The sequence below is a fragment of the Sciurus vulgaris genome (assembly GCF_902686455.1).
Source record: "Sciurus vulgaris genome assembly, chromosome: 14".
Lineage (NCBI taxonomy): Eukaryota > Metazoa > Chordata > Mammalia > Rodentia > Sciuridae > Sciurus > Sciurus vulgaris.
The window spans coordinates 62,697,489-62,716,205 of NC_136475.1; the positions used below are offsets into that span (position 1 = coordinate 62,697,489).

The following is an 18,717-nucleotide window of genomic DNA, read 5'->3' on the forward strand; positions in this document are numbered from 1 at the left end:
TATAAGTAATTTCACTGTTTTAATTAACATTAACTGGCTTTTGATGTTATATTTAACATCCCAATTAGAATTCTGTTCTTCTCCATGTTTTCATTACATTTTCTATTTCTGCTTTCAACTTGCAGTGTTTAAAATTCAATAAGATGTTAAGAGATAAGCCAGAAATGTTGACTATTACAGCAGCCTAGGAGATTTAGTTAATCTGACCTAGATGTTCTTTTGAGGATTGAGATTTATATGTGAAAACAGTTCTCAATTTCAAAATGAAACATAGGAAGATCTGCTATATAAGTCAGCTGTCCTGCTGGTGACAGGCAGATTAATCAGCCACAAACAGGAAGAGTTTACCTTGAAAGTTGTGCTATTTAGATCTTTGGCTTTTGGATCACCACTAATATTGAAAGTTGTAAGCGAATGTAGTCCTTGCATTTTGCTGTGTTCTAAAGAGGATTATTTGCTAGTTTTTGAAGGGCTTTTTGTATACATTGATGTTGGTTTCATTTTCACTATAATACATGTAAAACAAAACAGATGTGAGGAGAGTCTTGAATAGAAATTGTCTGAATGTGATATTAATGATGATATTTAGGAATATATTTCAATGGTTAATTTATCATTTATTTCTTATATCCCAGGATGTGGATACTTGCACCAGTAGAATGAGAACACTTAACGCAATTTTCACTGTATCCATGTTCCCATCTTTCTGACAATTGTAAGATGTTAGTTTCTGCTTCAGTTTTTAATTTAAAATTGTATAATGCTATTTTGTAAAATTAAAAATAATGGGGAAGCCAGCCACACTGGCACATGCTTGAAGTTCCAGCTACTCAGGAGGTTGAGATGGGAGAATCACTTGAGCTCAGGAATTCAAGGCTAGCCTAGGTAATAAGGCGAGACCCTGTCTTTTTAAGATAATATTATAATAACGGGGACTTGCCAGTAAGGGATCAGATTCAAGGGACACCTGGTTACATCAACAGAGCCCAGTAGAGAAGACAAGAAAGGTCCCTCTCCTCTAGAGTAAAGCAGCCAAGACTGATGAGTTCGTGGTTGTCTTATCATAGTGCTGGGATTGAAATTCAGTGTTTAGTGGTGAAACCCTCTTATAGATAATGAAAATACTGTAGTCAGAGGGACAAATCCTTGGAATTATGTTGAAGTAGTTTGTCTTTTATTCCAGTTTCCAACATTGTGAAGCCAGTTATTGACTAAATTATTTCTAATTGAGGATATAACACGTTGCAATTTTTGAAGCAAACTGTGAACTAATTTTAAGAACTTTGCTTGTTTTACTACTTAAACATTCAGTTTTAGATGCCAGACAGCATTTTTTTGTAACTGTTAGAGTACTTTTATCACTGTATATTTTACAAAGCATGTTTCTTTTGAAACAGAAAGCCATTGGTTTGTTATTGTGACAGTTGTTAATAATTCTGTGTAACATGTTAATAATTTTTGTCTCCTGAATTTGTTGAGATCTCTGAAGTATGTGTGTGAAGAGGGGGGGGGGCGGCAACCAAGGACATGTTTTTAATTTGATATATGTTAATTATTTCATCACTGCTTTTTGAACTAAGGGAAGTGTAACCATTTTCTTTTTTAAAGATTTATGGAATGAATATTGACCAGCAAAGCAGCATTTTCAAATAACCTGAATCTTGTAGACACAAGTTAAATATAGGTTTGATTTTATGCTCTGTTTTAATCCTTATTTTAGGTCTTTGATAACTATGGAATTGCATTATAGGTTTCTTTTAGTGTATTCTCTTTGAGGAAAAATATAATATCTAGCTAAAACTTACCTGTGTGATATATGATTATTCTGTTTTACAGACACCAGGCATTAGAGCTCGACCTACAAGACTTCAGTGGTTTTGTGATAGATGTATTACTAATAATCAGGTTTGTCTTTAATTTCTGATGTCTGAACTACTTAGAACTGAGAGAGCATATGTCTTACATGTCATATGACCATTTGGGGATTTCTAGCAGTGGAGCATTGTGGAAGTGCTCTTATCTTGATTATTCTTCAAATAAGTGATATCTTATTTTGTTACTGGGCCCTGAAGATTTTAACTTGCTTTACCCCAGTTGCTTTGAATAGGCTGACTTTGCTTGGCAATTTAACCTGCTTTAGTCCTTAGTGATTGGAGAAGATGCCTGATGGAGCCCAGTGGAATTTCTACTTTCTTTACCCCCACCCCCGCCAGTGCTAAGTATCTGTTCACATCATGCCAAATAAAAGCCACAGGAATTCAATGTTTTTTATTAATTTACAATATGCTGGAGTTCTCTTTACCCTGTTCTCTTCCCCATATATCTTTAATTCCCCAAAATGTACCTTGGTGGAGATTCCCTTATTTTTTGTTTTTGACTCCAGAGGGTCCATTAGCCCTTTCACTTTAAAGAAAAAAAAAAATTTTAATTGTGTTAAAATATGTATAACAGAATTGTTTTAACCATTTTTAATTGTACAGTTCAGTGACATTAAGTACATTCATGCGGTTGTACTCGACCCTTTAGTTTTTGAAGTGAGGTTAATCTGTCCCATGGGTAAAGCTAATTTGGATTATTCAGCTGCTGTCTGTCAACCATAAAATACATCTTTTACACAATGTAAATCTACCTGTTAATCTTATTTTTAAGGTTGAAGCTCTGGAAAAATTAGTGGAGCTGACACAAAAGCTATTTGAGTGTGATAGAGACCAGATGTACTACAGTCTGCTAAAACTGTACAGTAAGTGATTTGACTACTTGTCATGTTTTCAGTTATTTAGTCTGTTGAAGGCAGTGACAGGAAAGGAGTATTAGGCTTTGAGGAATCTCCAGGCATTGTCAAATATGGGGTTTTCAACAGAGACCAAAGTGAAGGCTAGTTTGAACTTTATCACAGAATGTTATATTATATTATTGGATGTTGTGTAATCTTCATAATTTCTGACACTCATACTGGAATATGAAGGTAAAATCTTCATCCTCAATTGTTCTCTTTTTGCATTCCTGGAGCCCAGAACTATAGGTGACACATATTCCATGTTGTTAAGGACCTACCATACTCACCCTGCCCAACTGGTCTAAAACCCCTGCCCACCCAACCTCCTGCCTGTGTTATGGGGGACTGGAGTTAAGGTGTGAAAAAGAAGAGGACTTCTTTTTGATATTTTTTCATTCTTTAAAATGAGAGGGTCCTCACAAAAAGGAACCCAGAAACATGATGTAGCCAAGATACCACTAGGAACATGGACAGGTGTTAGCATGCTCAGGGTTAAATGGTACCTTAAATGTTGAGTCCATCGATTTATAAACTGATTCTACTGCCTTAAAAGTGTTTTCACCTGTTAAATAGAATTTATAGGAGGCCATTAATGTGAACTGAGCTCCTTTTACACCAGGCCCAACAGACCAAATCAAAATGCAGTTACTTGTACTGAAGGTCTATACAACCAAATCCAACCTTTCAAGAACTCAGGAGAGAGAAAGAAATGATAGCCAGATCCCCAAACAGGCCAGTTTTAGCTGGCATGATAAGAAAGTCCTTCTTCAACCTTTACAAGGAAAGTACTTTTGAAACAACCATTTTTATTCTTTCCTTCAGCCCGCTTCTGTCTATAAAGTTAAACTCTGCTCAACCCATTGGAATACTTGTTCTATTTTATACAGTAAGGGGTTGCCCTATTCCATAATGGGAATTAAAAGCCAATTAAGAGCTTTAAACTGAAACAGAAGACAAAATAAAATCTTCATCAGAGCCACAGAATTTGATAAGACTTTTGTTTTTTGGTACCAGGGGTGCTTTACAACTGAGCTACATCCCCATCCCTTTTTATTTTTATTTTTTTATTTTGACACAGGGTCTTACTGAGGCCGGTCTCAAACTTGCAATTCTCCTGCCTCAGCTTCTTGAGTCTCTGAGATTACAGGTGGCCACCACTGTACCTGACTTAATAGGACGTTTTGGGGAGAAACCATTCCTTCTTTTCTTTTAAATCCTGAAGTAGTAGATTTATCAGTCACTCATTTTGGTACTTGTTGACACATTCATGTGTATAGATCTTTTTGCAGAAAGATGCATATCTATATATACACTCACTGCTAAACAATTTCTTTACTATATTTTATACTCAGTTATATTTTATAAGCATTTTTATTAATCATCTACAAATGACTAATATACTGAATAGATATGCTGGAAGTTAACCAATCCTGTTGCTGGGCATGTGAATAAATTTTAGTTTTCCATGTTGCAAAACAATAGCACAATATTCATCTTTGTATTTATATCTTTGTTTGTACCTTAATTGTTTCTGTATTACTGAATTCCTAGTATTTATATTAAGAGTAAGGAGTGAATGTAATTTCTGAACCTTTGACTTTTTCTACCAAACAGTCCTGTCATACATTTATATCAGTATACACATTTGGGAGTTTTATGTCCCTTTTTATCTTTGGAAGCTTTATCTTACTTCCTGATGATTTAAGTAAAATATGACTTACTTTAAAATGGACTTTCCAATTTTTGGTTGATTCAAAGTACACACTTCACAGTGTAATTCTTAGAACTTTGGCTTCAGTGATGATAAATTCTCACACACAGTGTAAGAAGCTGAATGTATAGAATGAAAACTTTAGACCCTTAGGTGCTTAATTCACTCTTCCATTCACTTCCACTTCATTTTGAAGAATTATTTCATGCTTAAAATGTAATTTTATGCAAACATTTTTTTAAAAAATCAACATACCAAATTTTATATTCAAATGTGACAACCCTACAGTTACAAAGGTAGTGCCCTGCAGAGAAAGCAGGTTTCAGAACAGCTGTGAGAATGTGTGGGGTCAGGTAGAAATCCCGGCAGGCCAAGGGGTGGCAAACCACACTTTTATTTTTTTCCTACTCAGATGAGCTCTTACTATTATTAAAACAAACACACAAAATAAAACAAAGAAAAAAGGAAAACCTTTAGATTCTTCTTAAAATTCCCTAAAGATAGTCAGTCTCTGAGGTATCAAGCCATTTTCTTCTCCTTGATTCCTCCTATCTACTCTGTTAGACATGCTCCGATTGCTTCTTGCTCTGAATATTAGCCAGTGGTCAGAAGAGCTCAACAGGAATCTGACTTAGGAATCCTTTTTTGGGAAGTAGACTTATTAACCCTGTTTTTATGCTTCCCACCTTCTGTATTGCCATAAATAGATCATCTGCTTGTAAAAGCCTTAATCCTTTTCTTTTTGAAGAAAAAGCAAATTCCTCTTTTATAACGCTTTCTCTATTTTGCCCTCTGACTTGGATTACAAGGTAAATATTGTTAAGTGGACACAGTATATTTGAAAAGCTACACATGGTATGGAATGATGTGTAAAATTTCCTGTTATACTTGAAAAATTATATTTTTCTGAAAAATATAATTTGTTTGACCTACAAAATTTTTCTATGAATTGTTCTTTTTCATGATAGGATTTTAGCCTCTGAAGGGGGTTGAATCAGTTATTTTGGAGTATTTTTCTTTTCTTTTCCTTTTCCTTTTCCTTTCTTTTCCTTCTGATATTGAGAGTTGAATCCAGGGCCTCATGCATGCTAGGCAAGCACTAAACTTTGTCCCCAGCCCTTGGGACTTGGGAGTATTTATTAAAAAGCACCTTTGGTTTATTTTAAAATAGGGCCTTTTGTACACTCATACACACTTGATTTTGTTGTGAACTACTGTCTACTACAGTAACATGCACAAAACAAAACTAGAGCTCAGTAGTTTATCTCAGCAATTTATCACAGACAACCCACGTAACTATGTCTTTCTTTTCATATCTTTAATGTTAGCTGTTCTAACTGTATTCATTAACTGTAGCTGTGTTAACTGTATTCATTTTCTACTGAAAATGTATTCCTACATGATCTCTTGAAAGATTCAGTCATAATTTGAATTTTAGTTCTGTTCTTTCCAGTATATGTTGACCTTTCTTTGCAAGTCCTTAGACAACAAACACTACATGAATGAAATTACTCCCTTAACTATATAAGGAATATTGTATTATTATATTATTTCTAAATGACAGTATTATCACCTTCTTACCATTTTCTTATGTTCTAAGTTCTTTAATTTCTTCTTTACATGGATGAAGTAAAGATTAGTTTATTCTTTGTATATACAAAGTATTCCATTAAAAAAATAAAACTGCCTTAACATTTTGCTTTAAAAATTCTTTAATTTTTAAAAAATGTATAGCCTCAGCATTTGTTCTTCCTCAAGAGTTAGGTTATTTCTTCAAGTATGTATGGCCATTGACATTTCTTTTCACACTGTGCAGTCTTTTCCCCCTCTGTTATTATACTAGTAAAATGAATATAAGTATTAAAGATTGAAACAATATAATAATATAGTAGCTAAATGTGAAAATGTCATTGTGTTCACTCCTAGCTCCAAACTCCCTGCCTCAGAGGTAACTTTGTCAGTTGTCCATCCTTCCAGGTCCCTCTCTCTACATTTAATTTATATTTATATATTTACTTATAATAAATATATGCATCTGCTATATTAATTATTTTATGTTGAGATTGTTTTATATTCTACATTTTTTATATCCAACATTGACTTATTAGTGATATGCATTAAATTCATAAGAAAGGACAAATACTTGCTTATTTTTCCATTAATTACTAACTCATATACAGATGTCCCTGAAACCTCTAAAGTTGACAAGTGATTTTTTTAATGAATTCATGAATTTTAAAAATGTTTATTATTATTATTATTATTATTATTATTATTATTATTATTATTATTTTCCCCTATACTGAGGAGTGAACCCAGGGGTACTTTATCATTGACCTTCTTCCCCAGCCCTTTTCAGTTTTTATTTTGAGACAGGGTCTTACTAAGTTTCTCAGGCTGGCCTTAGCCTCCAGAGTTGCTGGGATTAAAGTGTGCTCCATCTTGCCCAGTATAGTCATTATTCTTTTTGGCCTTCAAATTGTGCCATTTTTGTCCAGTGGGAACCCCTTCCCATTAGTTCCTATGTCGTCTGATACACACCCCATTAGTCTTTGATAGCTCCTTGACTATCCAGACTTTTGTTCTATAATTCATGTCCCCAGACCTGGAATGATACTTAGATACCATACCTGAAGTCAATTGGGATATTTGGAAATTGCTCCATTAAATCAGTAATATGAAGTCTTCATTTCATACCATAGAGAACATGTGAAGTGCTAACTGTTGCACCCTCATCAGATAGCCATAAAAAGTAGCCCCACAACTGTGTCTGTTGTAAAATTCACTAAGCATCAGAAATCTTTGGTTTTATAGTTTGAGTCTTCAGAGGTCTTTTAGAATAGTCCTCCAGTCATCTTGTTCTTTAAACAGAAAACCATGAGATCCTGGGAAGTGATGTGATTAAAGAGGTCCCAGCCCAAGTTTATGGCTGACTGATTCTTGAATTCTCGAATTACAAATATGATCATTGTCTCAGTAGAGGGAATTTAAAGCGACAGGGGATATTATGAGAGAAAGGCTCTCTGTGCCTTTGTAAAATTTTATACATAGCTACAGATTTTGATACACTGACTGGTTTGATTGCCTCAAATTTTTGTTTTGTGTTTTGTAATCCAAGTAATTTCCAGGAAATTTTTCCCTTTTAAAATTGTATTCACTAACTGGTGGTATACACCTGTAATCACAGTGACCCAGGGAGGATAAGGAGGATTCAAAGTTTGAGGCCAGTCTTGGCAAGTTTTGGGCCAGCCTGGGCAACTTAGTGAGACTCTTATGTGAAAAATAAAAAGGCCTGGGAGTGTGACTCAGTAGTAAAGTTCCCTCGTATTCAATCCCTAGTACCATCCCCTGCCCCAAATTTTTTTTAATGAGTTGTTTCATGTTGTATTACACTAATTCCCATTTGTATTTATTTTTTTGTATTTACTTTTTTGTATTTACCAGGGGTTGAACTCAGGGTCACTTAGTCATTGAGCCACATCCCCAGCCCTATTTTGTAATTTATTTAGAGACTGTCTCACTAAGTTGCTGAGGCTGGCTTTGAACCCTTGATCCCCCTGCCTCAGCCTCCCAAACTGCTGGAATTATAGACATGTGCCACCATATCAGCTTGAAATACTTTTATGTCTATTTCAACAGGTGCATCTATGCAATGTCTTTAACCTCCCCGAATAGAAGTTTTTTAATATCGTTTTGTATCTTTTTTTAAAAAAATAAAATTATCTTCCCCGAGTTCTTAAAATTTGAAGGAACAGGGTTGTAAATTGCTCACATTTTCTTTATTGTTCAGGATAGTTTGTTAACTTAAAAATGAATCCCCTTTTAAAATACCTTAGCAGCACTAATAGTGGCTCTTGGAACCGCCCTTGTTTTCTTTCCCACCATTCACAGGTCATATTTGGCAGCAACCAGAAGTGCTCAACTTTTTTCCTTTTATGGAATAAGGATTCTGGAGCTCTGATTTTTCATTAATCAAATAAATTTTCTACTTTCACAGACTCAAAATACTTGAACATTTTAATGAAGGAAAAGTATAAGTACCTTATAAAATTCTTGTTTTGAAAATTGGTTATAAACATAAGGTTTTAAATTAATCAGATTAACTTTATTATCACAGTATGTATAAAATGCAGTTTATGTATGACCCAGGGAAATTTTCTTACTCATTTTTTTTTACCTTTTTCTTTATTGCTGATTTCTGATGGAATCGAAGTATATTTTGCTTTTTGTTCTCTGAATTTTTCATTTCTAGGAGTCATTAGTTATCAAAAAGCTGAGGGTCTTTTTGTTTTGTGGGGGGTTCTAGGAAATTTTCATTTATTTCAGTATTTTGTTATAATTCTCTAAGAGTCCATGGATTAGATATATTCATGTTTTCTGGAGTGTTTGTGTTCTAAAGCAAACCCCTTCCTAAAGCTGAACCCTATCAGGAAAGCGTTTAATAAAAGACATCTAAGACAGAATATTTCTTTTGATTTTGCTGTTTGTGAAAACTGGGTCACCAATAAGAGGAACTAAGTTTTTCAGTGTGAAAGAATATGCCTATATTCTTTCCAACAAACTTCCTGTTCCCCTTCATTTCTAGTCTGATTGCATTATCTATTGAAATAAGAAATCTAAGAAAATATATCACACACTGTCAGAGATTCTACAAGACAACAGAAGAGATAGTTGTCTCTACTCAGCTAAGTAAAAAGGGTTTGTAGATTTGTCATTCTTAGAGCAAAATCATTGATTTGAATGCTTTTAATCATTTCAGACCCACAATTGTGAACTATACATTGACCATGTGCTTTACATCTTTGCAAACACTGAAGGGCATGGCTGAATTGTTACTTGTTTCTAATTTGGATTTTGGCAATGGTCAATTCCTCAGTTACTTTAAAAACACAAACTTTTTATCAGCATAGTTTTCAGTCTTTAATAAAAAAGAGAGGGATCTTTTTATTGTTTTTTAACAGGTAAGATTATTTTAGTGGTTTATAATTCAAAAGGTTCAGAAAAAAGTCCTTGCTTTTGGGCCACAATCACTTGATTCTCCCTGAAGGCAGTATCTGGAATAAATTCAGAACAAGTTCTGAAGATTTTCATGAATTCTATTTAGTATCTTTAATAATTTCTGTTTAATTAAATTCTCCAGAAGTAAATGGTGACTGGCAAAGAGCTGACGCTGCCTGGAATAAAATGCAAGAAGAAAACGTTATTCCTCGTGAGAAGACATTAAGATTATTAGCGGAAATCCTTAAAAACAGTAATCAGGAAGTTCCATTTGATGTTCCTGAGGTAATTTGCTTGTAGCATCAGCTTTATACCAAAAAGATCACTGTACTTACAGTCTTTGTTTTACTGAATAATTTTGTTTTAAAGATGTGGTATGAAGATGATAAACATTCCCTGAATAATTCTTCATCACCCTCACCTGCGGAAACTAATATGGAGAAAGATTTGTTGAACTCCTGCCGATCAAAGAAGAACAGAGGTAGACATATCCACTACGATCTAATTTTTTAATAACAGCATGAAGTCTAAGCGCAGTGAGCTAGAGGTGGTCTAGGACAGGAATAGACCTTAACATTTATATATTACTTTTCTCATTTGGGCATAATTGGGAGAACTTAAGGTTTGTTGTTGTTATTGTTTGTTTGTGGAGTTTTTTTGTTTGGGTTTAGTTTTTTTGCAGTGCAGAGGGTCAAATCCAGGGTCTTGCTCAAGGTAAGCTAAGGAGCTCTGTCACTGAGCTACACCCCAGCCCACATGAAGTATTGTCTCTCTTCATATCTAGTCTGATTGAGGTATTGAGGGATGAAAAAACAAAAACAAAAAAACCAAGATTTCTGTAATCATTTTTAAGCCTAAAGAACAAAGAAGGCAAATCTGTCCAGACATTAATAATTATTAGATATATGTGATGGGTAGAGTAGAGATGGGGTTCATGATTCTGTTCCTTGTACTTTTCTGTAGGTTTTAATTTTTCTTAATAAAAACTGTAGTTGATGTACATTTTTATCAATGATTATATTCATGTGTCCCTTAACAGGGATATGTTCTGAGAAATGTGGCCTTAGTTGATTTCATTCTGGTGCAGACATCATGAGTATACTTACACAAACCTAAGATGTCAGCAGTGTCCCTAGTCTATGTAGTGTTGTTGACTGAAATATCATGTGGCACATGACTATACTTTGAAAATAACATGGTCACAATTTGGGGGGACAAATACGATTTTTATCTCAAAGCAAAAATATGACTAGAGCATTAACTACCATATTAGTATGTGTTAAAGTGATCAAGCAATCTCTAAAGGTTAAAGTCCTTTTTCTTGTTATTTCTCTTTCTCTATTAGTAAACTTTCCTGAAGACGTCTCATCTCGACTTCTTCATGCCCAAATCACATATTACTCTTTTCTCTTATTTTTATTAATTTCTTCCCATAGCATGATTTGATCTCTTTAATTTTTAGGTAGATTTCAACTATGATTTGTGATAATCTATTAAGAAAATAAATATAGCAGATTTAAAGATTGATTTGTTTCATTTTAGTATTGACAGCTTGGGATTCTATTCAGTAGAAAGGAATCAGTTAGAAATTCATAGCACTACTTAGTTTCCTTAACTAGAAATTTGGTGACACTGACATAAAATTTATGAAGTAAGAATAAGCTAATCATATAGAGAATATCTGTTTGCCAAAGTAAAACAGTTTTATTCCTTGAGTCATTTTCCTTTGCTTCTTATTCAGTTTATGCATCCTTGACTCTTTTACCATGTGTCTGTTAAAGTTTAACATAAAATTATCATTGTCAATACTGTGTAAATATTCTGGTGAAATTTTTATTTGACTAAAATGAATGTAAGGTTAGAATGTGGTTTTGTTTAGAGATTCTGAAACTTTCATATATAGCCTTTTAAAATTGTTTTTAAGTGACTACATATAATTAGTTAACTGAACATAATGCAGTCATTTATCAATTGGTTTTATCCTATTAATTCAGAGGTTTTTAGATACTTTTAAAAATGTGTCAGGATTTGAATGCTTAGCAGCACATAAATGCTTTGAAAATGGAATATTCAGATTAGTATTTTTCTGATAATTCTTAAGGGTATATTGTGATTGTCACACCAGTAACGAAGTTGTGATAATAATAGTAGAGTCTTTCTTGCTTATCTGTGCGTTTCGCTTTCTGCTTTTACCAGTGCCCTAGCACATGCAAGTGTTCACACACAAAATTTCAGAATAAAGCAGTTGGTAATAGAATGGCAACAAGGGTTATTCTTTGGAAAACTCATTTAAAATTTTTTTTATTAACTTGTGCCACAGTTACTTTCACTCACCCAAACCGTTCTCCTTAGTTAGGATACAAATAGAGATATTGTCATATCTTGTTCCCTTTTTTTCTCTCAGTTTAACGTGAAGAGATAAGTAAGTTTTTGACATCGCCACTTCAATTTAGTTAAGGGAATAATGCACACTCTCCTGGCTCGTGCATACAAGCATTATAGTTTTTGCTTGTTAAGAAACCTCAAGTAGCATAGAATGTTCTTCTGAACATTAGCGTCACGTCCATTCCTTGATTCCATGTTCTCCATGTCTTTATGTTGAGCCTTATGTACATAGAAGGCTGTACCTGATAGTTAAGTTATGCTCTCCCTCTATTGTGATGTGTTTATCCACACAGGGGAATGGATTGTAGTTTCAGTTGGCTGTTTATAGCCAGACAATTTTATTTCAGAAAAGTAAGTGACTGAAAAGTGTAGTTACTTCTCTTTTGGTAACATCTTTTCATTCACTGACAGTTATTGTGAACAAGTGAAATAAAACTGTTAATCAGTCAAACAAATGTTGCCTAGTTTACTTGTTAGATATCTGTATATTTGAAAATTGTATGTTTTTGTATAAGTCCTGTCGTAGCCAAATAATTTGATCTCCTAATTTTAGAATTATAGGCTATATTCACTTTAATGCTGTTGTACTGAAATGTTAACCATTGTAACCACCCACTTATAGATTAAAGATTGCTTTAAAATGAATCCTTTGCTCCCCTCAATCTAAATTATACCTCTGGTTTATTTGGACTTTAACACACATTTCACAATTTATTTTGAAACTAGCATCATCTTTTGGCAAATTCAGCAGAGCTATTTCTCATTTTTTACTGGCAAGAACATAATTTATTGATTTAAGAAAGCTAGTATGAAAAATAGTTTTAAAAGTAAACCCTTTCAGGTACCATCCACTTTGAAATAGGAGTTTCCAAAACTGTAATTTGACTTTAAAAGATATCATCTGCTTGCGCCATCAGCATGTATCTCTGATAAATTTTAACAGTTGGTGGGTATTTTAAAAGAAACAGAAATATATAGGCTTAGGACTTTGGTTTGGGGTTTTCCCCTTCCTTTTTTGCCATTTCAGAATAATGTCATCTTTTTTTGTTGTTGTTTTTTGTTTTTGTCTTTTTTCTCATAGATGCATATAGTATCTTCCTGAAAGCACAAAGGCAAAACATTGTGTTTAGCAGTGAAACTTACAACAAACTAATACAATTACTGTTGTCAAAGGATAGTTTTCCACAGGCAATGCAAGTTAAAGATTTGTAAGTATCAGTTTGTTTGTTAAACATTTTGCTTTAAGAAATACTGGCTACCATTAAGATTGTTTTAACATGTTGTAGTGGTAATCACTCATTTAGCCTTAATTACCCAAAAAGATCATAAGAAATGTTAACTCGTTTTTTTTAACCTATAAAAAAGGTAACCATTACTGCCCATACATAGTACATTTTCTTTTCTTTGTATGCTCACAGATCATTTTAGATATCCATGTACAGAAAAGTAATTATTTTATTTTTTTTCTTGTTCAGCAACTAATTGCATAGACCTTTTATAATAAGAGCAGTCCATTGTAATGAAGGTACAAAGGTCTTTGAAAAATTAGGGTTTGAATGTTACTTGAAAGCACTGTGTCCTTAGGAGAACTTCGTGCCGTCTCTGAACCTTGGTTTTTCTTCCAGACAATGAGTGCATAATATTACTTACATTAAAAACACCTTAGAGATACTAAAGGAGATAGGGAAAATATAGGTTCTCAATACATTTTCTATACCATTGCTGCTTCTCCTTTTGTGTTTTTAAATTTGGTTTTGGATTTTTGAAAGAAAATTTCTTTGGTGGTGGTGGTGCTAGCAGTGGTTTTGTCTCTTGGGCTAACCCCCTAGATGAAAATACTTTGCTAATCAAAATAAGAATAAAGGTTTCCTTACTGATGTGTCAGGTATCTTAACAGTCTGTTATCTTACCCCAAGTTACTATCTTGAAAACTTGAGTTATTAATCACAAAACAGTCTAGGAGGGAGGAATTGAAAGTCACCTGCCTTGGAACATAAGCATGTTGATGGGTCAATAGCTTTATTTTCAATGGAAAAGGCAACCTTTCCCTAATATCCCATGGATTCTGAAGTAATCCCTCAACCACTTTTTACCTACAAAATTTTTAAGTCCTAGCACTTTTGGAATATTAGAATTCTGAATAGAAAATCAATGCTTGCCATTCTTTCAAGTCACTAGTACTTAGTGTTAATACTACTGTTGTTAGAGGCGTGCATGGTAGGTCTATTCTTAGGGTTTGTTTTGGTACATTTTGGAAAATGTGTCATCTATGACTACTCATTTTGGGTAAATAAATATGTGTAGTCTTGAATCACTTGCATGATGGTATAGATTGTCAGGTATTTAATGTACTCTTATGTCCTTGACGTGTTTACTCAATTACTAATTAAATTATGTATCTTTAGAACTCTCAACGTACCGGCAACTAGTGACTTGGAAAATTTTACTGTTTCGTGCCATCTATAACCACTGTGGGCAAGGGGGTGGGTGGACTATCTTCTAAAGTTACTCTTCTCAAAAAATTCCTATGAAACTGTCCCATAATCAAAAGTGTTCTGAAACAGTGATCATTTGGAAAGATAGAAAAGAGAGAGGAACTTTTTATGTTGAAAATTAGCTATTAAAGTGAGGACATAGAGCGAAAATGAAAACTTTGAAAAACAAAACCATTTAGTGCTGAGAATACCTTAAAATGGTCTTAAAAGTACAGATAAATTTTTTTTTTTTCATCCTTTTTGGGTTTGTTCTAGAACAACAGTCCTTACTCTGGCAGCATAAAAAGATTCCCCACATCCTACCACAAAGATGGGCAACTGCTGTGGTGCCAGGTACAGGAACCTGCATTTTCCTAAGCCCCCCAGGTGATTCAGGAGTCACCGTCCCTAACATTTTGATTATACACCCTTAATAATTGTACTAACATATCACTGTAAGTTTATTATAGCACATACTTAAAAAAAAAGTTCATAAGATGAGATGGGAAAATGGAGTTTTAAACTTGTCCTTGCCTCTTAGGGCGGGCACTCATACAGGATCCTAGAGGAGTCTGCAGACTGCTGTTGCAATCAGTTAGTGGCTTGTGAAATCTAGTGGGACAGAATCAGCATTTTTCTTTTTTAAATGAAAATATCAAAGCACTTCACGTAGTGAAGATAGCATTTTGTGAAATGTTGACTTCAGTTTTATGTGCATGTACATGTCTGTGTACTGGGATATAGTATAAAACATCATTTCTTTCTATAGTCCTATGAGTCTTGACAAGTTTGAAAGACACTGACCTAAAAGAACACAATCCTTATATTCACAACCTGTCAAATACAGGTTTATCTTCTTTCCTTCCCTTCCTCTCTAGTTTTTTATAAAGACATTCTAACATATGATTGACATATAAAAAGATGCATATGTTTAATGTATGTGTACAAATGGATTTGGGGATAAGTATATGCTCATAAAACCATCACCACACACCAAGGCCATAAACATATCCATCTTCTCCCTCCTTTGTTGTTGTTGTTGTTATTGGGTTTTGTGTGCGTGAGAATGCTGATAATCTACCCCCTTAGTAGTTTTATCATACAATATTGTTAGCTGGAGGCAATGTGGGTAGAGCTCCAGAACTTGCCTCGAATAACCAGCTTTGCACCCTTTAACTATCCTCTCTCCATTTTCCCTCCTTCCAGCCCCTGCCAACTGCCATTCTACTCTTTGCTCTTGAGTTTGACTATTTAGATTCTACATAGAAGTGAGGCTTTCTGTACACTTGAAAGTGCTTTAATTTTAGCCATTATCACACTAGCATTATTCTACAGCTTCCTTTCCCACATAGCTCTGAGTCCAAGATCTAAAACCTCATATCAACCTGGGATTGGGAGCAGTTCCTTTCCCTTAAACCAATAAAATGTATCTAAATAGAATTATAATTTGGTTTAAATCTATTTGGAACTTTTGAAAATAACCCTGAATTGGGGATTCAGAAGTAAAAGTTCCAAGTTCCAGCTAATTATGTTACTAGAGTCTGTCACGCAGTATCTCTGCAGTCATGTCCTAGTTCATTGCCGATACTAAACTAGGCCATCTCTTCCTTCCAGCATCTGTATCAATGGTCAGTGAAAAGGGATTTTTTTATAGGCAACTTTATTGTAACATGGTGACCATATGAGCTACTGTAGCAAGGGGCAGTGCCCCTTAGAGTGAATTGTTTCAAGGGAGGAAAACTGCTTATTCAAAGAGCAGTAAGGGATATGAATTATTTTAAATCTCTGATAACATTAAACAGTAATCTGAGTGAATTTGAGAACCATGTAACAACAGCCCTGCTTTATTTTGTGAGAATTCCTCTTAATTTTCTTTTCTCCTTACTATCTTCCTATTTCATCCTTTCTGGAAATAATGCTAAGTCTATGGTTTTTACTGGATTAGCCAGTTTTTGTTATCCAGAGTAATATAAGTTATAATCACTGACTAATGTCCTATGTACTATTTTTTGTTGTTAAATCCCTTAAGGTACAATAAAGAAGATCCCCAATTTATGTTTATAACCATATCCTGAGTTATAAACTCTGTAATTCCAAGTAAATAATTCTAGGTACTTCCTTAGGCCTTAGTATCTAAACAACAACAACAAAAACTTCCCAAGTAAAAGGAAGACAGCCCAACACCTTTGTTGCTCTGTGATGACACTGGTAAAGACCTGGCAAATCATTGTTTTAAAGCCATTAACTACGTCAAGCTTTATTAAGTATATAAAGAACTCTAGTCCCAAGAGGAGGCTTCCATACTCTCCAAAAATATCTCTTGGGAGGTAACACAAAATTTATAGTCTTCACAATAATGATTTTTATTAAATTAGTTGCTTTATGAAACAATGTAGGTGTCATAATTGTTAACAGTTTACCAAACTGTGGTTAACTGGTGCAGTTTGCTAAGCATGTTTTATAAAGGAAAGGAAATGGCCAAAACCCTGTTAATGTTGTTCCATCGCAGCCTAGGAGAACAAAAAAGATTTGTTTCTCATACACTCGAATCAGGCAAATAAAAACAGGTAGAGTTTCCCTCCCCCATCTGAAATACTTCATCAGTAGAAATAGGTGGAAGACCTGGGGTGACAGCACTGCTGGTGGGGACCGCTGGGAAGGCTAGAACCAGGACAAGGACTTCAAGGATAACAGATGATGATGATGATGAAAAAAAGAGGAAGCAAAAGTAAAACCAGAAATAAAATTTTCAGAACAGAAAAAAAAAAAAAAAAAAAACAGAAAATAAAAGAGAAATAACAGCAGTAGAAGAAAAAGCCAGAGGAAATTAAAAAGAGGTTAAAAGAACCTGAAGAACCTAAAGTACTAATGCCAGAAGAACAATAAGCAGAGAAACTTTGGCTTAAGAAATCAGAGGAAGAGTCAGACTTGAATTAGCAAAAGAAGTTTTTGGTGTTAATTATACAGTTTATGGAATAGGTGCTATGAACCCATTTTCAAGAGATGATTTCATGGAATTCAGAAAGTTACTAAAACATAAAATTACACAATATGAAAAGCCACGCTATATTATGCCAGTTCAGGGAAGCCTCAGTTCAAGATGTATGTATTTCATTGAAAATTGATGACCTGGAAAGGATTGCCAATTCATTGACTGTGAAAAAGAGAAGCAAGAAAAGCAAAGCCAGAAAGAAGAAGAAAGGGGTGGTCCCTGGAGGGGGTTAAAAGCCACCACAAAAGATGATCTGGCACATTATGGTGGTTACGATGGAGGCTATGTTCAAGAATAGGAAGATTCACGTGACATTGTATGCCCCTGGCATCATCTTTCTGTTGCCTACCATCCCTTCAACGTGTAGCACAACTTCCTTTCCTTTCAGTTCTGCCAAATGCTACCATCAGAAGTGCAGTATCTTTCGTGCTGGTTATTTTACCCCTTGGCATTTAGGTGCTGATGTGCAAAAGAGAGAACTTGGATCTTGTTGTCAAGGGGTTAAAATTGGGGACCCTCAATTGCTACTAAATCATAGTTTTAGAAAACAAACCTAATGGGCTGGGGCTCAGTGGTAGAGCACTTGCCTCGCACATGTGAGGCACTGGGTTCAGCCTTAGCACCACATTAAAAAAATAAACAAAGGCATGCTGTTCATCTACAACTACAAAAAAATTAGAAACAAACAAAAAACCCAATAATGTTGTCACTGTTGCTATTTGATTCTGTAGCAGCAGTCACTAAATTGGAAACAAATGTAACATGACAAAAAATTATGGCAAATTATGTAGTATTTACCAGCACCATTCAAAATACAGCCTTAACCATACCTCCTATGAAGTACTTCATAACTTCTCAAGAAAAGCAGTTTGCAGCAAGGGCATATGGTGTGTACCTAGTATTAAAATTGCTTTGTCTTAAAATTGAGCATGAGGATGTTAAAAATACATTGTAAAGAAGACTGCTTATCTCAGACTGAAGATACTGCAGCTGAAAAGTACTAGTGTGATACTTAACAATTAAATGACCAAAAACCTCCAACTTTGAAGCTGAAAAGGTAAACTCCATTTTTGCAGTACAAGTTGTGGAATCACTTATCAGACTGAGTAGTGTTACATAAGCACAATCCATAATCGTCCATTCATTGCTATGAAATGTCTAATGTGGAACATTCCCTGTGATACGGTCTTCTTTTAAGATGGATTAATGTTTGCAGTTGATTGTAACATGAAAGATTGATACCCTTTCCCTCTGTAATTTTTTTCCTCTTTATTTAGTAGTTCTAAAAAAAGTGTGGGATTCTGTGCTGTCCCATTCAGTAGCCACCAGCCATATGTGATTAAGTTATTTAAAGTTAATTAGGTTATATTATTTCTCTTAC

General features: G+C 34.3%; 1 protein-coding gene and 1 pseudogene across 2 annotated transcripts in view; both read left to right on the forward strand.

Moving 5' to 3' along the window:
• Positions 1-18,717, forward strand: part of LRPPRC (leucine rich pentatricopeptide repeat containing) — a 104,195-nt gene that overhangs the window by 70,561 nt on the left and 14,917 nt on the right. Inside the window, exons 26-30 of the mRNA XM_079109758.1 lie at positions 1,837-1,905; positions 2,650-2,740; positions 9,628-9,770; positions 9,855-9,966; positions 12,952-13,078. Coding sequence (XP_078965884.1) covers positions 1,837-1,905; positions 2,650-2,740; positions 9,628-9,770; positions 9,855-9,966; positions 12,952-13,078 — 542 coding nt within the window. The remainder of the gene's footprint in view (positions 1-1,836; positions 1,906-2,649; positions 2,741-9,627; positions 9,771-9,854; positions 9,967-12,951; positions 13,079-18,717) is intronic.
• Positions 14,676-18,013, forward strand: LOC306644543 (eukaryotic translation initiation factor 3 subunit J-like; annotated as a pseudogene). Its single transcript has 2 exons — positions 14,676-14,698; positions 16,811-18,013. The product of its transcript is annotated as a eukaryotic translation initiation factor 3 subunit J-like (transcript).